The 21,373-nt window shown below is 50.2% G+C and overlaps 1 protein-coding gene across 1 annotated transcript in view; it reads left to right on the top strand.

The window, feature by feature from the left end:
* The window catches only part of IPO7 (importin 7), a 1,018,209-nt gene that overhangs the window by 462,144 nt on the left and 534,692 nt on the right, over positions 1–21,373 (top strand). The window contains exons 10-11 of the mRNA XM_069623670.1: positions 197–296; positions 17,437–17,513. Coding sequence (XP_069479771.1) covers positions 197–296; positions 17,437–17,513 — 177 coding nt within the window. The remainder of the gene's footprint in view (positions 1–196; positions 297–17,436; positions 17,514–21,373) is intronic.

Below are 21,373 nucleotides of genomic sequence, written 5' to 3'. Positions count from 1 at the left end.
TATCGTTATGGCATTAATTTAAAAAGTTCGGTTAAATGAAAAGTGGCAATATTTCTACTTTATCACTGTACTACAGTAACATTTTAAAGAATGCTATCTAGTGACTTCTCATTTATGGGAGTGTTTGGTTATCTTTAAATTCTTGGGTTTAATTGTAACTGGTCCCTCATTTGTACACTTTTCGATCTACTTGCAGGGTATCATCCAAGATGTTATATTTCCACTTATGTGCTATACAGATTCTGATGAGGAACTCTGGCAGGAAGACCCCTATGAGTATATCCGCATGAAATTTGGTGAGCACTTTTAGCATTTTAAAATGCTACCCATTTAAGTAAACCAATGATAATTGAAACGATTGTGCATTACATTTTGGATATAAAATGTGTCGGATAGCAATTGTAATCTGTGGCTCAAAGGTTTTGAATCTCATCCATCCGGTTCAACAAATATTTGCACAGCTCATGGGGCAGCCACTGTCCTGGCAGCCTGGTGAAGGGCAGTGGTGTTGGGGGTCCTCCCCCTACCACCCAACTTCGTTTCCGTCTGTACTAACGAGTGGCAGATCAGTCATGCTCATTTTAAGAGGAAGATGTGAGCTGTAGATAAGTACACTGAACCCAGTTAGACATGTACATCAAAGAAGCACTTGTACTTATAATTTATATATAAAATGGTATATTACATTTACATCAAAATCACTTTAAATACTGCATATGTTTACAGTAGAACACTTCGGAATACGTTAGTACATACTTCAAAGGACCCTTCCACTTTTGTGTTGGTTCGTATTTACATTTTTTGCAATGTTAAAAAAGGAAAGACACTATCGTATTATCGGTAATTAGGCGCACATGCGGTTCTTGGCAGATTTACGGTAAGACATTTACTCTGCAAACACATAAGTGACTTAAAGGAAGAAAAATATTAGTGGGATAACACTAGTCTGGTTCAAGGTTCTAGAGGGTTTCTTCACACCGCAAGTCTTAAGTCCAAAAACGCAACCCTACCTAAAGACATTTGGTAGAGGACTCCGTCTTCACACACAGCAGAATTCGATGGGTTTCGGTGTATTTCTTCAAGTCTCTAGTCTTTTAGAAGCAGCAAGTTGACTAAATATGGAGACCCTAAATAGGACTCGATGCAGGGACACAAACTGGATTGAGTTGGAGGTAAGAGGGTGTTTCCCTGGACATCTCTACATGCACTCAATGCTCTGGAGCGACTTTGTGGAATTAATTAAGCAATACCTTTTCCCCATAGTACATTAGGTTAGAAGAAAATGTTTGTGCTGGATGCTCCGTGATGTTGCAGCTCTGGACCAGACCGTCGGATACCATGGTCTGATGACTGAAGGCAGGGCACTAAATGGGGTCTTTAGCAGCAGTCTTGAGGGAGGACCTGGGGCACGACTTTCAGCAGCTTCTTGGTTCACTCTGCGGTTTTGGTGCCTTTTATGCAGCACCAACAAAGTACGTGGATTGCCCGGTCAATCACCTTCACTTCCTACACGCTCCGAGTGTCTGGGTGAGTTGGATCTGATCTCTGGAGTGTCCTTGAGGGCTCAGCAAGATTTGGACTGATTCGGCCTGTGCATAATGATGCACTACAAATGGACAGCAGGCCTCCTGCTATTGGATTAAATTCAAAGTTCGTCTTGGGACTGATGCTTCCCACCAGCCAAAGGGAAGGAGCCCTCTTAGGAGTTCCTGTGTCGCACAGAAAATGGGGTCGGGACAGCAGTGGTTGTTTCAGTGTTGCAAAGGGTCTGCAGGCGTCTGTCTTCTTTACTACAGCTTCCAGTGGTTGACTTGCTTTTCACTTCAAAAGGCTCACCTTTTATGGAAAACTCCTCCCCCACTTCCTGCCTTTCCAGACACTCGAACCTAGGCGGGGACACAAGGGTTCCCGCCAAAGGCAAAACACCACAGACATCCCCCTCTCAGAATTGTAGAAGGTCATACAAAGAACAACCACGCTAGTAATGGCGATAAAAGGGAGACCCCAAGTTGGTACTTGGGTGACCCTATTGTGCACTACTGAGGCTATGGACATTGCCTGCGTTACAAAAAAATACACTATAGTTGGTAGAATGTCCACTGCCAGCAGCCATAACTAGGAGATTGTCTAGGCGACTAAAATGTCACCGGATCGGAGAGAAGGGGGATGCTAGGTATCTCTTTAGCACAGTAGGTGGAGTGTGCCAATCTCATACTATAAAGTTTTAGGAGAGATGCACAGTATCTGTCCATAACTGTAGTTACTCTAGTATAAAGAATAGAATCTCCATGGACCCGAAGGGTCCCCAGCAACACTGCCCATAAGGAGCCTTTAAGAGCTATGGAGAAAACTGACTCCATAGTAAAGGTAGAATACAAAGAATAGAGTTCCAAAAGACCCCACAAGTAGAAAAAGGCTCCACTCATTCAGGATTTAAAGAAAAAGGTCCATAAATCCAGCAAAAATCTCCTTTACAGGCATCCCGCCTGCAGCCGCATTCTTTAGTGGTGGCTACGGCCTCATTATATAGTAAACCATCTTCATCTTCCTCCACAGGAGATGAAGTCCTCGAGTCTTAGAAAAATCGCTGTTATTCCATCTCAAGAAACTGTCGGGAGCTCAGGGAATTTCTGTCTGACCTCCCTTCAGACAAGCAAGCCTCCTACAAGGCTGGCTGTTCTGGCAGATGCCCGGGCCATTGCACAGGACCTCATGGAATCTTCGGTGTCCCACATCGACACAGCCAGCAGAAGGCGGTGCCTTGGTGTTGAGATAAGGACAGCGTGGATGCACGACACTAAGTTTTCATCGGATGTGCAGGAGCAGATCCTGGACCTGCCCTTAAACAGCAAAAACCCTTTCATTCATCAACCGATTGAGTTGACAAAGAAAAACCTCCACTCAAACTGCCAAGTCCTTAGCCATCCTGATAAAACCTGGACAGAAATCCTTCCCACAGTCCCAGGGCAGGACTGAGTTGAAACCCAGCGCTTTCGGTTTTCAAGGGGTTTTGTTACAGCGGTACACGGAGGCCTGACGCATCGCACAGTGAAAACTGGAGGAAGCAGCAGAGTACTTTGAGCAGGTTTTTCTGCTCCCCCCTCTTATGCACCCGCCTTTGTGTCAAGAAGCAGTGACATCAATGTTGCGGAACACAGCTTGGCTCTTTTCCAGGACACCTGGAAGCGTCTTCAACAACCCGTGGATTCTATCCGTTGTCTCCACAGGCTTGTCGTCTTTCCCTTTTATCTTCCTCGCCTCCCCTTCGTCAGAGCGGGTACCCCGCACTTTTATGGTAGGTCCTTTGGCTCTGGGAGATGCAGACAATGGAACCAGTTCCTCCTTTTAGACAGGGGCTCCGGGTACTATTCCAGGATTTTTGCGGTACCCAAGAACAGCCAGGCTGTCCTGAGTTGTCCTGGACCTGTCATTTCTAAATCTGTCTTTACACCTGGAACGCTTCAAGATGATTACTACCGCTCACATAGAGTGTATGTGCAGGGGACTGGACCTCAAGGATGCATACCTGCATGTACCGAATAACCAACTGCTTCAGAAGTTTGTGGGTTACGATTGTCGTACCACGTTCAGTACAAGGTGCTGCCCTTTGGCCTGAACTCGGCTGCTTGTGTCTTCACAAAGTTGATAAATGCTGTTGCTGGATTTGTCTGCTTGGAGTAGCATAATCTGTACCCTTATTTGGACGACTAGCTGATGAGGGTGAGTTCACCAGAGGGGGTGTGGCGCTCCAGTCAGATTGGCAGATAACCTTCATTAGCTGGGGTTCCTACTCAACCCGAGCAAGTTGTTTGTGCCAATCTCCGGATCTGGTCTTCCTGGGGGTGCGTTGGAACACTACTGTTCAGCGGGTGTTCCCTACACCCAAGAGGCTCCTGTCCCTCTGCAAGGTGGGGGCACTTTCTGGTCAACTCAACCACCTCGACATGGTGGTTCCAGCACATTCTGGACCTGATAGCCTCCTGCGGGCTCATTGTACAGCACGCTTGCCTCGGGCTCCATCTGGCGACCATTTGGAATCCGGAGACTGGGTTGCAATCGCACAGGATCCCAATACCACTGCTCTGACTGCCCCATCTTCGCTGGTGGATGGCAATGTTTCAGGGGGAGCCCCCTTCACCTGACTGACTACTCTTTCAGGCTGGAGGGCTACGTGATTCATGGTGCAAGGTCCAGGACGGAAGCCTTCCTGCATATCCATCTGCTCAAGCTCAGGGCATTGGGGCCTAGCCCTCAAGGTGTTTTTTGCCCCTCATGGACAGGTCTGTTCAGGACAGACTATTCCGTTTTACCCGAACAAGCAAGGTGGCCCTTCTCCCTTCTCTCTGCATGGAGGCGGTATCTATGGGAATGGGCACTGGCGGAGGGAGTTAAGGATTTCAGCAGTCCACCTCCCGCTGGACAGGAAGCAGAAATTGACCAGCTGAACACTTTGGGGGTTCAACACCTACGAGTGTGAGTTGCACACTGACTCCTTGTTGCCCTGTTTCAGCATTGGGGATTTGCAGACATGAATTTGTTCGCATCCCTTCTGAATTCCAAGTGCCCCCAGTTTGCTTCATTGGCAGGACGGGGTGGTGGCATGTCTCTGGGAGATGCCTTCCAGATCTGTTGGCACGGCAGCAGTTGCTGGGCTAGATTGTTTGCAGTACCCTTTGGGTGCACTAGATCAACCTTTTGTATTTATTTGTAACGTGCACCATCAGGCCTGAGGGCATCAGGGCGCAAGACAAAGTTATTTACATACATAGTTACATACACGTATTTACAGCAGTAGTTGAGGTGATGAGATATAAAGGCAGACCTGTAAAACGAGCAGGGATCATTGCATTGGGATCAGAACAGAACAGGGAGAATAGACTAAGGTCATAGTCTTAAAGTTTGCCTAGTAAATATGCCCTAAAATTAACAAGGAGTCAGAGGCAGACGACTGCGAACTGTGAAAGGAGCAATAGCGGAATGGCTCATTTCTGAACAAGGAGCCATGATTTTGTTTTCAGCTTGAGGGTGTTAAATGAGTCCTCAGATCTGACGGTAGCAGGGAGAGTGTTCCATAGCTTAGAAGCTAGAACAGGGAAGCTCACGCCCCCAGCTTTTTGAAGTTTGAACCTGGGGATCGATAGGCAGTGGGTCTGGGCGGATATTTGAGGTCGGATGGAGGTGTGGAGGGAAAGTCGGTTGCAGAGGTAGGGGGGGGGGGCTTGTTGGCCAGGCATTTGTGAGTAAGGGCAAGTGTTTTCAGTGAGATTCTTTGCTTGACAGGTAACCAATGTAGAATGGTTCTGGTTTCAGAAATGTGGTGGTTTCTGGGAATGTTTAGCACTGCCCTGATGGTGGTGTTCTGGGTGATTTGTAGTTTATTCAAGTTCCCTTGACTAGTCCCCAGGTAGAGGCCACTACAATAATACATTTTAGACGAGCGTTCTGGCTAAGGCGATGCTGTTAGGAGTAGTCAGAAAAGGTCTGCAAGCTGCAATAAGTTTACAGGTGTAGGCAGAGGCTGATCTAACTGCATTTGTTTGTCGTGACAGTGACGTCAAGATTGAAACCTATTGTTTTTGTGTCTTTAGATATCTTAATTATATTTCCGTCTATGATGGACTGGTAGGATGGATCTAGTTTGAGACGTTGCGAGGAGCCCAAGATGATGAGCTTGGTCTTGTCGTCATTAAGACATAATTTGTGTTGGGCCATCAAGCCTGGATGACCAGATAGACGTCTAAGGCCTTGGTATCAGCCATATAATCGCCAGTGATGGGAATGAGTATCTGGGTGTCGTCAGCATAGTTAGTATAGAGACACCCAGATAGTCAAGTATATCAAAGAGCGGTTTTGTGAAAAAGTTAGAGTGTAGGTGACACGCAGGATCCTTGAGGGACGCCGCAGTGAGTTGGAGCGGGGTCAGCGGCTGCAGAGGGTGAGAAGACCTTCATGGATCTGTTACTCAGAGGATTTGATCCATGCTGTGGCTGAGTCAGCAGAATGGAGGTGTTGGCATAGGATTTGGTGATTGACCAGATCAACGGCCGCGGAAAGGTCTAGGAGTAGTAGCAGGGCTAGTTTCCCATTGTCTATCAGGACCTCAATTTGAGTTTTCAAGGCTGTTTCGGTCCCATGTCTGGGACGGATTCCTGATTGCCGCAGACCCAGGAGGTTATTGGATTCCAAGTAGTTTTGGATCTGCAGGTATGCTGCACGGTCTAAAATCTTGAGCAAGAACGGGACAGTGGTTATGGGTCTGAAATTGGTGGGTATGCGCTTGGGTCGAAGGATGGTTTTTAAGCAGTGGGATCACCAGGCGTCCTTGAGGTTGTCCGGGACAGTACTTGTTTTAAACGATGAGTTAATGAAGGCCGTGATGAATGGGGCCAGGTCATGGGCAGAATCCTTAATGATAGGAGCAGGGCAAGGATCGCCTTGACAGTTTGATTCTTTTAATAATGTCTTCCACCTCAACAATGGTGAGTGGAGGGAAGGCAAAAGGTTTAATATTAAGAGCAGCTAGAGGAGTGACCCTTAACGGGGTTGGTGGACGATTGTCCTGTTTCAGGCTCTTGTTTGTCTTTGATTTTGGATTGTAGAGTGGACATTTTATTCAGTAGAGTGGACTGAAAGTTGGCACACCATTTACTATCTTTGGTAGAGGTGCCTTGGAGGGGGGGTTACTGGAGATTCAAGGTCTGTTAAGATCTTAGTTATTTCGTGTTCGAGTCTGCTTGCATGATACGGTTATTGAGAGACTCCTTTTTTGCAGTGATAGCATCTTTGTAAGTGAGGGAGGCAAGGATGAAGCCGTCAATTTTCAGCGCAGCGTTTAGCTTTGCGGAGCACTCTTAACGGAGGTGTAAACCAAGAGTTAAGATGTGCACGTGGTTTAGACTTCCTAAGTTTGATAGGGTGATTGAGTTCATGGCTCTGAGCATGGTGCGATTGTAGGTGTCTGCTAAGGTTGTAGGGTCGGTGCAGGAGTATGTGACTGCTTTGAGAGATGGGAGTCGCAATGGGAGAAGTTTCTCTTTGGTTATGTCCCTTTTATTTCTAGTGGGGAGGGCTGAAGCTATTAAAGGAGGAGAGTGCCGTGCTGCTTCAATATTAAAGGTAATGATGTGGTGGTCGGACCATAAGCAGGGGGTATTGGAGAGAACATTAATATTGCAGTTGGAGCTGGCTAACCAGTCAAGGGTCCTCCCTTTGGTATGGGTAGGCTCTTGAATGTGCATGGTGAATCCGAAGTCAGTTAGTACATTCTCCAAGTCAGAGGCAGTGGAGTCTTTAGGGTCACCGAATCCCAGATTATGGTCACCTAGGATAATTTGCGAGTTGGTTTTAGTTTTGTCGAAGTAAGGAGGACATTTCTCCAACAAAGGAAGGTGCAGGACCGGGAGGTCTGTAGATAAGGTGGAGGTTGGCAGTTTGGTTAGGCGTTAGTGGTAATTTGATTGAGAGTAGTTCAGCCGACTCAAGTTTGGAATTCGTAGCCACTCTTAGACCAAGAGTTTTTATGATGAAGGCACCCCCCCACTCTCTAATTTGGGCCATGTTGCGATCACATCGAGTGATGCCGTAGTCTGGTGGCGGTAGGGCCAGGGACAGTGAAGGTGCCGAAGCGGCATGTAGTCATGTTTCGGATATTGCAATAAAGTCAGGTTCTTGGGACGTGATAAGGTCTACAATGTCTAGTGCGTGGGCTGGAAGAGATCTGGCGTTGATAATGGCACCCTTGATCTGTTGAGATTTAGCTGCGTGGGTAGTGGTTTTAGAATTAGTGCTAGGAGAAGGTGGGCTAGGTGGTTTGGGTATAGTGTATTTAGAGTTGTTGCTATGCGTGTGCAATAGACGGAATCCTGTGCCTAGTCTCTTGTTTCTGAGCGAGTAAGGTTGGTTCGGTGTAGGTTTCCTGGCAGTGTTGCAGCCATAGAGCTGGGTCATTAAGGTTCTGGTTAGTATAGTTGTTACTTTGGTAATGTTCAATGGGGTAGTCCCGGGGCAACCCATTGCAAGGTTGAATTTGGACCGGGGCTGGTGGTGAGGGCTGAGTGCAGTATCAGAAGGCTGAAGGAGCGGTAGTGGGGGTAAGGGGTGGAAGTGAAGTTCTCGCTGGAGATGTGTAAGTGTTACCACAATGAGTAGCGGGGCGATGATGACAAGAGGTAAGGCCATGTAATAAATGCCGTGGATAGTACTAGAGAGCATGATGGTGGTGTTAAGGCAGCTGGAATTTCAGAGATAGAATGCGCTGGAGTGCCCGACCTATAGTAGGTGAGTAAGTTCCTATGCATCAATTCAGAGTTGGGTAGGGAGCACACGGACACACTACCGCTGCAGCTAATTGTAACACTAGGGGTTACAATAGGAAAACAGTAGGCTAGAGATGTCATGAGTAGCAGGTAGGTGCAATTGTAACAGTGGAAGTTCACCTAAATTCAAGATTCAAAGTAGGGCTAAAAATGCAGTTTGCAGGCCGGTAGGTACAATTGTGGCATTAGGGTTAACCTAGATTGAAAATGCACAGTAAAGGCTAAGATGCAATGTGCAAGCAAGTAGGCGCAGTTAAGAAAAAAAGTGCAGTGTGCAGCTAGGTGCAACAAACCATAACTGGTCTAAATGCAGTGTTTAATAGCAGGCATAAAGGGCTAGGTGCAACTGACCATAACGAGCCACAAAGGGCTGAATGCAGTGTTCAATAGCCGGGTGCAGGACAGTTATAGGAGGCAGCGTTTGGGCATAAACATGGGAGCTGCTGTATAAGCCATAATACAGGTTTAGATAGTAGCAGTATAGTACAACAGACAGTGGTGCTCTGATTTATAAATTGTATAGTTAAGAGTAGAAGGGTCAGAGGCAGTCCTTACCGAATGGTGGCAGGTATATGATATGATATGGTATTTGTAACGCGCCTATACACAAGTGTTTCAAGGCGCGACGAGGCAGGGAGGGGGGTACAAGGGGAGACAGAAAACGATCCTACTAGGCCAGGTGTCATTCAGATCGCGCAAGTGCAGGGGTAGGGGAGGGGAAAAGTGCAAGGGGAAGGGGAGGGGGGGGGAAGTGCAGTACAAGGTAAGAGGCGTACGTAATAAATAAATAGGGCCAGCTGGTGGCAAGTGTGAGGTAAGTGCAGAACAAGTGCTGGGGGAGGGGGGGCTGTAGGGATACAGAGACAGACCCGCAGTGCAAAGGGGTTCCAGGGCATCAGTGCAAGTGGAGAGTGGCAGGGCCCAGGACCGAGGCCGTTTAGTGGTCCAATTGCAGGATCAGTGCAGCTTCAGTGGAAATTAATTAGCCGCTCAGCAGGGGAGAGGGAGAGCCAGAGCCCATCCAGTTCCAGACAAGCTCCCGACAGGCAGCAGCCTTTGTGCTTGTGCCTTGACCTCCTCCCAATAGGAACCCAACCTTTGGTAGAAGTCTGTACTACACAGGTTGGTAGCGTGATTGAGCAGCCAGACTTATCTCAAGAGGGGTCAATGTGAGCTGTAGGGGAGTTAGAGATTCAGTGACAAGTATTCAAAGAAACTCTTACACACAAGGTTTTTTGAATAAAAAATGATTTATCAGAGTGTATTCTTCAGAAGGGAGCAATATAACGGTAACACTCAAATATACTTCACAAAATACACACACTTAATGTTTCTAAATCAGACACAACCTACACCCTCAGGTGACTTCAATAGCTAGGCTGCTGGGAACACTAATATAATCACGGTTGCATTTAGAATACTCCAGGGATGTCAAAAGAAAAGGTTATTAGCACATACAAAGACCACAAATCTTCCTAAACGGGCAAATACTTTCAGATTCCCTCAATAAGTCATTCAGTGGAACAGGCTAAGCCAAATTCAATTGGCAAAAGTGTGTATGAGCTGAAGCACTTCTTTGCAGGTAAGTAAGAAAAGTCTTTGCAAAGTCTTCGAAGAAAAAAGAATCTATGTAGGGGCCACAAGCCGTGGACTTGTTAGAAGTTGCAGGCCTCTCTACAGTAAGAGGTAAGTTCTCTCCGACTTTTACAGTACCTTTTGTATTGAAGAAAAAGTGCAGCAGATGACTTCTGTTCCTGAGCAGCTCTGCAGATCTCATTGTTCCTGGGCCTCAGTCATGGGAACAAGAGGGAGGACTTTTGGGGACTCCTACACTGCGATGGGATGGTCACCGCTCGCAACCGGCAATCTTCAAACAAGTGGCTGTTCGGTGTGTCAGCTGCCTACCACAAATATTAACACTGCGGTTCCTGGCTGTCTAGATGGACTTTCCTTGCTTCTGGGGTCCTGCACTCTGAGGGGGCTCAGGCTCCGTCAGTCCTGCTTCTTGGGAGTCTGGAAGATCTTCCTGGAGCTCTTGGCCAGCTTAAAAGCAACGCACACAATCTGGTGTTCCTCTGCCTGGCGTTTCTGTTTCCAGCAGCAACTCTGCAAATTCAACCAGCTCCGAGAAGGATGTCCAGGTGGCTTACTTTGGAGTTGATTGGTCCACACCAACTCAAGGGAGAAGTCGTCCTTATAGGGGCTTCTCTGTCGATACGAATTTGGAGCCTCAGCACAGCAGCAGGGCTTCACCGGGCAAACCAATGGTTCAGGAGTTGCAGCAGGCGTCCTCCAAGTTCTTCTTCGGTTCCTTCGTCCAGTGGTTGACCCTGCCTTCCAAGCCAAAAGCCTAACCTTTTCAGGTCTCTCCCATTAATTCCAGCCTAGCTGTCAGTCACCCAGCAGGGTGGCTGTCCTTGCCAGTCAGCCGGCCAATCACCACAGAGTGCATTTGGGTCTCCTAGGAGACAAAGCACAGAATTTCGGGCCCCTCCCTCACTTCCTGCCCACCCCAGACACCCTGGAGCCAGAGGCAGGTTTTACTCGTGAAGCCCGCCAAAGGCAAAGCGAACAAAGGGACCACTGGGTTTGGCACGTAGAGTAAATCTCAAAGACCTTTCCACAAAGAAATGGCGAAAAGACGACCAGGCCATTTTGACAGAAATGGTACCCATGGGTGCTTTACTGTGGCTGCGAACACAGCCCACAGTAAAATCCCATAATGGTAGTAAAACGTAAACCACTGCCACCAGCCATTAATCAAGGAAAGGGTAGCATAAAAATGTTACATGAGAAGCTAGACAAAGGGGATACTAGGTAACCCCTCCAGCACCCTATGGTAAAATGGTGTGTGCTGGGTCTAGAAAGTTACATATGTAAGTAAAGTCAATTTCACTTTACTGCTCTGGGAAACAGTAGTTTCTCCCAGAGAAGTTATTTAAACCTGGGGAAAGCCTGAAGGGATTCCCTGTGCCACTGCACTGAAGGTGCTGTAACACAAATGAAAAGATGCCTATGGAGTTGTTTAGACTCCTTAACCAAAGAAAACATGAGTGTAAAACACACATCAAAATACATGAGTGGGAAAAAGGGCCACACTCTCTCAGGTTAAAAAAAAGTCAAGTCCTCAAAATCCAGCAAAGTTGCTGGGCGTCTCTAAGGTAGAAGGAATTCTGCAGTATGGGGTCTGTCATGGATTTACATGTTCATGAATATTCCCCCTCAGGCTGGGAATCTTCGGTAAAGAAAAAATCAGTTTGTTTTGTTTCTGAACTGTCTTTCTCCTAATAACCAATCACTGGTCTCTGGGTCATACTGCCCCCAACCAATGACTGCCCTCTACCTAAGCCCCTCCTCTGGCAGCCATCTTCAAATTTTTACAGCACGTTCAAGTGTTGGGAGTCCTCGTGCTATAGCTATCGAGCTTTTACTGCATTTTGTGATTATTTTTTTTAAATTTATTTTTGAAAGAGCTTACATATTTTTTTTCAGTCAATCGAGCCTCAAGCTCCACCGTTTCTATTTCCGATCAACAGGGACCCATTTTGGATTTTCCTACGCCCCTCAAGGGCGAGTTTTCGTCGAGTTTCGCTTCTTGGAGGATTCCGGAAGATCTTTGAGCCCTGCCCGCGTGGACATGGCCCAGGACAAAGGAAACACGACACCTGGATCCAAGTTTTTCAGGCGCTGTCCTGGATGCGGATTACAAAATGTCTTCAAAGAAGATAAGCACTCTCGGTGCCTCTACAGCCTTCACAACCACGACAAATGGAAAAGGACTGCGTTTTGTAGGAATATGTCCGAACGGACAATGGGGGATCATCGTACCTGACTCGCCAACTGGCTGGAGGGGGAGAGCCCAGCAGCAGGTGAGAAGTCCGAGCAGTCTTCTAAGAACTTTGAGGGCGCTCCAGTGACGGGGGCCCAACAGAAGGCAAAGCAATGTGAGTCTGCGGGCACCAGGAGCGCCGATGGATCGGGTTGTTGGCTGCCAGGCAGGGCGCGATGTCACCGACGCCAAACCACGAGCCAACACTCTGGCTCGGGGTGGAAAAGGAAGTCTGAGAACCCTGGTAAACTTCGGGAGAAGTCCCGGTCGATCCCGACAAGGCAGCCGAGGGGGGAACGACGCAGTGAACCTCCCCCAAAGTGAAGGCCTGCGGCGTGCCCAAAGTCGCGAAGGCCCTGATTCACCCAGCTAACGCATGGATCAAGGGAGTCGTGGTGGCCCTGGCGAAGCCTGCGGAGGCTATCCCAGTGGACACTACCCTTGGGCCTAGAGTTTCCTTGCCACCACGGAGGGAATCCTCTTTTCAGCCTATCGATAAGACCCCTGTGAAATCCCGGGCGGAGAAAAGGGGGGGGGGGGGCATGGTAGACCTTATGGACAAAGATACCTCTGAAGATGAGCTGGCTGGCGTCGCAAAGGTCCTGGACAAGAAGTTAGAGGTCCGGTCCTACGGGAGGGATCTCGACGAGGTGGACGAAGAGACGGTGGTGCCGACGGGGAACCGTGAAGGAGAGGGAGGATCCTACTCCACAACCGTCGCAACCAGTGCCTATGCTACAAGACAACTCGGGAGCGATCTTATTGGCTACTCAGGCTTTGTGTACGGAGATAAGGACAAGGTTGCCCTTACCCCCCAGCGGACGATCCAGCAAAGCCTGGACCGTCGGGAAGCCCACCGTGCAAGCAGAGGCAAATCCATCCCATCCCATCCCCTCCCTCCCTGCCGAGGGATGAGACGGCAATGGAGACGTCCGGGACGGACTACGGCAGTGATGACAGAATGGACCTCCTTCACCACCCGCTCGGGGCGCCCCCCCCTGACAAAATTGGGTCCTTCCACGCTATGATCGCCAGGCATCTATACTCTACTGGAGCTCCTGAAGAACCCGTCCACGGCCCCTGCTAAGAGACCGGTACGAGAAGTAGTACCGGGTCCCGAACTCCGCCCCTATGTGCCTCAGGTCCCAGCCGTCCCCGGATTCAGTGGTCTCCGTGGCGGCTAAGAAGGCGGCGGGGGCGACGGCTTCGACTTCAACATCACCGGCGGACAGCGAGGGGAAGAAGCTGGACGCCATGGAACGACGGGTCATCGCGGCGACGACAATTAAAGCGGCCAACGCCCTCACGAACGTGGCTCGCTACGGCAGGGAGCTGTGGTTCAAGATCGCTCCCCTGCTGGACTTCCTCCCGGATGACGAGAGGGCTAAGGCCCTAGAAATCCTACAGGAAGACTAGGTGGCTTCGGACCATGCCATAACGGTGGCCACGGACATTGCTGACACCGGCTATCGTCAGATGGGCAACAGCGTTTGCCTTCGCTGGCGTGGTTGGCTTAAGGCCACCAACTTCCGCCAGGACGTGCAGACCAGGGTTCTGGACATGCCCTTCGACGGAAACAACCTGTTCAGCAAGACAATGGACGAGTCACTGCAGGCCATCAAGGCGGACACCGAGACGCCTTGGGTGTTCAACGATGGCCATCCTTTCGGAACTCCGGAGGCAAGCAAGGTGCCTCCAAAGGATGTGGCGGTGGTTCCTCATACCGCCAAGCGGCCTGCTCCTCGTTGCAGGAAGCCTACAGAGGACGCAGCAAAACAGGAGGATAGCGTCGTCGTCGGCGGCAAGGCAGTGATGAAACTGGACTGAACCGGCCGTGGCATCGGGCCCCCACCCGAGCACCCCGGTGGGAGGCCGGCTGGTGAAATTAGTCAGTGTGGGAGTCCATCTCCACCGACCGTTGGGTGCTGGATGCCCTGGTCCATAGGCACATCCTGGAATTTCAGAGGTGTCCCTGCATACCACCCAGGGCCAGGAAGGAAAACCATGTCCCACAACTACTTCTGGAGGTATGAGCGATGCTAAGAAAGGGAGCCATAGAACTCGTCCCCAAAAGGCTCCGGGGCTCGAGTGTACTCGCGGTACTTCCTTGTCCGCAAGAAGACTGGCGGTTGGTGACCCATCCTGGACCTTCGTCGTCTGAACAAATACATTGTCTCAGGAATTCCGGATGGTCACCCTCCAGCACGTGCTGGGACAGCTGAAGGAAGGCGATTTCCTATCGTCGCTGAACTTGGAGGGTGCCTACTTCCACATCCCCATTCTAAAGGGACTTTGCAAATTCCTACGATTCGTGGTTCAAGGGCGGCACTATCAGTTCAAGGCCCTCCCCTTCGGAATGAAGTCGGCGCCCAGGGTGTTCAAGTGCCTGACGGTGCGGCTGCGCCTGCAGGGGATCCGCGTCTACCCCTACCTGGACGATTGGCTCATCCGAGCAAAGTCAAGGTAACTCGCAGTCGATCACACAGCAAAGACCGTCCAACTGCTCACGGATCTGGGATTCTCGATCAACTTCGCGAAATCCCACTTGGTACCGTCGCAAGTCGCCCTGTTCCTGGGAGCCAGACGCGACAGTGGCGCGATTGGCTGCACTGTCTGAGGAAAGGATGAAGGCCATCCTGGGCAAGCTGTAATGCCTGTTGACCATGGGCGCGGCCAGGCTGAGGTTCATCAAGTCCCTTCTCGTTATGATGTGCTCTTGTATCTACCTTGTGAGCCTGTGCAGGCTGCGGATGCGACCACTGCAAGAGTTCCTCGATGCCTGTTGGATGCAAGCAGCGGGCAGTTTTGAAGACAGGATTTCATGCAACAAGACTTTCGGCCAAGCAATCCCGTGGTGTTGCATCTGTGCATCTCGCGGCGGGCATGGACTGCCAGACCCCGGCACATCAGGAAACTGACGACGGACGCCTCCCTGGAGGGATGGGGAGCACACACTGGAGATCACCACGCAAGAGGCCTTTGGCTCCCTGAGGAGAGGTCGCTACACATCAATGTCCTGGAGCTCAGAGCCGTGTTCTGGGCCCTTGGGTCGTTCCTTCTGTCCCTCAAGGGCAAAGTGTTGAGGGTCTCCACCGACACCACCACAATGTTCTACATCCGGAAGCAGGGGAGCACCAGATCCCCAGCCCTATCCAAGGAAGCGCAGGATCTGTGGCATTGGGGCGTCGCCCAAGGGATGTTTCTGGTACCCTTCCATCTGGCAGGAATCAAGAACACCGTCCCGACTCACTAAGCAGGGAGCTGCGCTCGTGCCACGAGTGGGAGCTGCGGCAGGATCAAGTGGATCTCCTATTCCGACGATGGGGCAATCTCCAGATCGAACTATTTGCGGCGAACGCCAAGTGCCGGAGGTTCTCCAGCAGGTTCCCCCAGCCGGGGAGCATGGGCGATGCCGTCTCATTCCCCTGGGACGGCCTGTTCCTGTATGCGATTGCATCGTTGCCGTTGCTACTATGACTCATCATTCAACTCAGATGGTCCCGGTGCAGGATGATCGACGTCGCACCGGCGTGGCCGAGGCAGATTTGGTTCCCGGACCTTCTGGACATGTCGGCGTCCCCCCACAACCCCCCCCCCCCCGGTCATTCTGCCGACGGACACAGATCTTCTCGCCAGAGATGGAGGCGCCATCCTCCACAACGACCCGGGTGCTATGGACACAAATGGAAGAGGTTCTCTGGCTTGTGCCGCGCATAGATTAACCCTCTGCGGATTACGGCCCCTCAAGTACTGCTGTACTTTGTCGCTGGCCAAGGCTGGGCTGGCTCATGCTTCCATCATCCATCTGGTGGCTATCTTCTGCTACACCAGAACTCCGGGGCGATAAACTGTGGTCCCATCTCCTGGTGAAGGAGTTCATGAAAGGACTGTTTCCGATCGGTCCCGCCGGTGAAGGCCCCGGCGTGGGAACTCAACGTGGTGCTGACCAGGCTCATGGGGATGCCATTCAAGCTGCTGCATTCGGCACCGTTGAAGTTCCTGTCGTTGAAGACCGTGTTTCTTGTGGCCATCACCTCTGCACGACGAGTGGGAGAGATCCAGGCCCTTTCCTGCAAACCTCCATACCTGAATTTCCACGAGACGAGTGTGGTGCTGAGGACTCACCTCTCCATGCCCAAGGTGCCGTTGGACTTCCATCTCAACAAGCCCTTGGTGTTACCCGTTTTCTTCCCGTCTCCTTTGTCGCTGGCCGAGAGGACTTTGCACTCGCTGGATGTAGCTAGAGCGCTGAAGTTCTATGTGGACCGCACAAAGGGCCTTCGGAAGACATCACAACTGTTGGTTCACAGGTACAAAGTGAAGGCCCTCTCGAAGGCTTCCGTTTCCAGATGGCTCTCCGGCTGCATCATGCACTGTCACTGGTTGGCAAATCGACCGTTGCCCGGCCGTCCGAGAGCACATTTGACCAGAGCGATCGCTGCTACCACTGGTGTGCCCCTGCTGGACATCTGCAGGGCTGCTACGTGGAGGTCGATGCACAACTTCGTGAGATTCTACTGCGTCGACCGGGATTCCAGGGAGGAGTGCTGCGCAACCTGTTCGCCTGAAAGTGGGCCTGGTGAGGAGTTAAGAGTTGCTCAATGTTGAGTTGATGAAATGCTTAATGTTGAGCCTTGCCACCTCCCGTGGTTGTGCATGTGTGTACTGCTATGATTTCTTGTATTCATGAGCATGCAAATCCATGCCATGCCCCATGCTGGAAAAGGAACAAGTTACTTACCTGTAACTGTTGTTCTCCAGCATGGGTCTGGCATGGATTCACATGCGAACCCTCCCTCCTACCCCTCTGCGGCTCTTCTCTTGGTCCTACTGCCACTTTACATGCTACCAAATCTGAATATGGCTGCCAGAGGAGGGGCGTAGGTAGAGGGCAGTCATTGGCTGGGGGCGATATGACAGAGACCAGTGATTGGCTACTAGTAGAAAGACAGTTCAGAAACGAAGCTGAAACTGATTTTTTTTTATTTACCGAGGATTCCCAGCCTGACGGGGAATATTCATGTGAATCCATGCCAGAACCATGCTGGAGAACAAAAGTTACAGGTAAGTAACTTGTTCCTTGCTTTACACTGCTCAATACATATTTTGGAGTATGCAAAAAGTTAACTGGTTAATAATCAAAGTATTTATTGGTTATATAACCATTGTATCCTTGGGTTATAGCTTTCATTGCATGTTTTTATTGAAATGTAACCAAATGTTTAGCATCTGAGAAGTTGTTTTGGTAGAATTGTAATCTTGACTGCTGACCCTTTAACTTTTTTTCAATAGATGTCTTTGAAGATTTCATTTCTCCTACAACTGCTGCCCAGACATTGTTGTTCACAGCATGTAGTAAAAGGAAAGAGGTAAGTAGGCTCAATCTTTGTATGAACTGAAGATTTAAACAGTCAAACATTGAATACATATTTGCATGTTATTTTTGTCTGTTATACGATTCTTTAAATCTTCTGTTGTAAATTTCAGTAATTTGTAAGATGTATTGGCATAATAGTCAGCACTTCATATACAAGACTTTGAAATGTTCATTTTAACGGGTTGCAAAGTATATTTTAAAGGTTAAATTTTCATGTGGCTGGAGTCTGAGTATCCTGTATCTTGTGTTACTACTGCAATAGTCTTCTGTTCCATATTAATGACCAATCTGTAGTTTGTTGGCCTGGATGAAGAGCCGTGTCTATAAAATCAGGCTTTACTTGTGAAATCATACTAGGTCTACATTTACGTCTTACATAGGTTTTTAAAGATTCGAGTGTTAACACAGCCTCTGCCATTTACCAACTCTGTCCTGTGCACAGTGAGCAGGGATTAGAGGCTGGTGAGACTGCAGGCTAATGGGGTGTGGGAAGATTTAGCGTGATGCAGAAGGCGGTTTAGGTGGGGGATAGATCATGTACTCGATGGTTTATAATGGGCACTCCGGTTGCATGTACTGTTGGGACAGAATTCCTTTTTTCGGTGTTGTCCCATTTGATGGGGATCCTACGCTTTTTGCTTTCCTTAATCTGGCTTTTTACCATGTCTAATGGTAGCCCATGAGACTTCTAGGACAGTGATTTTTAAGCGCACCATTTTGGCCTGTGGGCAATGGGTCACCCTACAGTGGTGCTCTGGAGCATGCAGGGGGCAGCTATATTTTAGTTTTGGCTTAAAGGGTGCTGCTGATTTCACTGCCTGGAAGCCACGAGGCAGCCCTAAAATATCAGTACTACATACATGCGCACACAGTAGGTGGACTTGTTTAGACCTTAAACCTGCTCCAGACATTCTTTATGCACAATCTGAGTTGGTGGACCTGAGCGATGGTTATTTTGCAGCCAGTCCGATTAGCTGGCCAGCATAACCTTTGTCTGCCTGGTGTGTGGTTGGAGGACTGACTTGGGACAGCCCAAAGGAAGATGTGTGTATATATGGGAAGAATCTCTACATGCCCAAAGTCTTCAGAATTGTTGGAGGACTTGCCACAGTGCTGGGTGTTTGATTTAAGACATCCTTTAGTGCAATCACGAACTGTTGGGATTGGACTCTATAAGACTTATCCCTCGGTTTTAGGACCCCAACTTCTTATATAGGCCTGTACTAATCAAGGTTGATAGTTTGGATGCCGTGAATCCTGCGACCTGCAAGCTCTGCCCACTTTCAAGGCGGCCCTATAAAACTCTGTCCCAGCCGCCCTTGCAGCGTTAAGCCCATGCAAGCGAAGGGCGACAAGGACTCCTGCTGTTTTGCTGTTTGCTGGGCCTGGGAGCTTGCTTGCCTGTACTCTTTCCACCTTCCTTTGAAAACATCACTGAACAAGCAGGCGGATCTCCTGCGCATTTCTGCTCCAGGTAACTCTGGTAATCATTGCGCCCGCCCTGACCAATTACCTGCATTCTTCTCCGTAATTGCACACCCTGTCGTGCGGGGACTGTGGGATTTATTTTTGACCCGCGCGACAGAAGCCGAAGATTTGTCAATCGAATATCCTCCCGTTGCGCTCTCCGCCTGGCACTAAACAACCAGGTCCTGTTCTGCTATCTATACAACCAGCATACCTTGTTGTTGGCAGGCAGCCTTGCTGTGTGGGGACTGCAGGGTTTCCTTGGACCCGCACAGCTTGGCCACAACACTGAGTTGCTCAAGAGAGCATTCTTGGAAACGTACCCTTTGACTATGGAAGACTCCGAACCCAAGTGCTCAAATGAAACATCCCATGGCCCACAAACCCGCCATCGGACCGTATCTTCTGAAAACTGCCAAAAAAACACTGATCTCCAAGATCAAATCTGAGAAGCAACTTCAAGCATCTACCTTTATTTCTGATAATGATCCTGACCCTTATGCTATGAATAAAATTGTATCTGCCCCCTTATTGTCCGCATCAACGCAGGAGAGCCTCACCACACTTGGAGACTTCAAAAGAGATAACCCTCTAACTTACTCCCATGATGTCCCCTCGTCCCCCATTCTTGCCCAAGACCAAAACACCATGAGCCACTCCACACATAGCTCTCGAATTAATGGTGAGCGGCCCTTCATGTCTGACAAAGCCTTGTTAACTATTACACAACATCAATTTCTCCAGCATGGGGTCTGGCATGGATTCACATGCTCATGAATATTCCCCGTCGTCAGGCTGGGAATCCACGGTAAAGAAAAAATCAGTATCATTTTCGTTTCTGATCTGCCTTTCTTGGTAGTAACCAATCACTGATCTCTGGGTCATACTGCCCCAGCCAATGACTGCCCTCTCCCTAAGACCCTCCCCTGGCAGCCATCCTCAGATTTTTACCGCATGTTCAAGTGTTGGCAGTCCTCGTGCTTTAGCTCTCGAGCTTTTACTGCGTTTTTGCGGGAGATTTTTTCAGTTTAATCGAGCCTTAAGATCCACTGTTTCCACTTCTGATAACTGGGACCCGTTTCGGAATTCTTCTACGCCCTTCAAGGGTGAAGTTCTCGTCGAGTTACGCTTCTCGGAGGTTCCAGAAGATCTGAAGCCTACCTCAACGGACATGGCCCAGGACAAGGGAAGCTCGACTCCCGGATCCAAGCTGTTCAGGAGCTGCCCGGGATGCGGATTGCAAAATGTTTTCAAGGAGGACGAGCATTTGAGATGTCTCTACTGCCTTCATGAGGACAAGACGCACGTGGAGAAGGACTGTGCGTTCTGCAAGAACCTGTCGGAACGGACCAAGCAAGATCGTCGTTCCAGCCGCCTGGCTGGAGAAGGGCACAGCAGGTGTGAAGGCGAAGAAAGTCTGAGCGGTCTAAGTCCTGTGAGGCGCCCCAGCGACTGGGGCCCAACAGAAGGCCAAGCACCGCGAGTCCGCGGGCACCGGGAGCGCCTAAAGGTCGGGCTCTTCGGCTGCCAAGCAGGGTGTGATTTCCCCGGCACGATCAACCACGAGCCAGCGCTCTGGTTCGGGGAGTAGGAAGTCCGAGAACCCGAGTAAGCTTCTGGAGAGGCCCCGGTCGATCTCGAAGGGAGCCGAGGGGGAGCGAGGCGATGACCCCCCCCCCCCAAAAGCGAAGGCCCAGGACGCATCTAAGGTGGTGAGGGCCTTGATCCACCCGGCAAAGGCCTCTATCGAGGTTGTCGCTGCGGCCCTGGCGAAGCCGGCAGAGACTACGCCAGTGGAGGCGGCCTCAGGGCCCAGAGTTTCCCTGCCACCGCGGAGGGAATCCTCTTTCCAGCCCATCGTGAAGACCCTGGTGGAAAAAGAGGGGGGGGGGCGGTGGCCATTACGGACTCGGATTCAGCCTCCGAGGAGTGTCTGGTGGAAACCGTGAAAGGCCACAACGAGAGGTTCGATCCCAGGGGAAGGTTCCTGCTGATGTGATCGAAGATGGCGACGACGAGGGCCCAGTGGAGCAGCCATCCCGCCCGTCGCAGCCATTGCCCGAGCCCCAGGATAGCTCGGCGGCCATTTTGTTGGCGATCCAATCCTTATGTACTGAGATAAGGGCGAGGTTACCACGGACCCCGACGGAGGATCCAGAACCAGGACCGTCGGGAAGCCCTCTGAACAAGCGGAAGAGAGTCCATCCCGCACCGCCCTTCGTGCCCACGAGGCCTGTGGACCCCTCATCCCCCTCACCGGACCCTCGGGATGATACGGCGACGGATACAGCAACGGGGACGGACGACGGTGGCGATGATACAACGGACATTCCTTCATCACCCCCCCCCTCTCGGGCCTCTCTGCCCGACGAAATTGGCTCTTTC

This window comes from Ambystoma mexicanum, chromosome 11, assembly GCF_040938575.1.
Source record: "Ambystoma mexicanum isolate Mex_15411 chromosome 11, UKY_AmexF1_1, whole genome shotgun sequence".
Classification (NCBI taxonomy): Eukaryota; Metazoa; Chordata; class Amphibia; order Caudata; family Ambystomatidae; genus Ambystoma; species Ambystoma mexicanum.
This window is presented reverse-complemented; position numbering and strand designations above follow the sequence as displayed.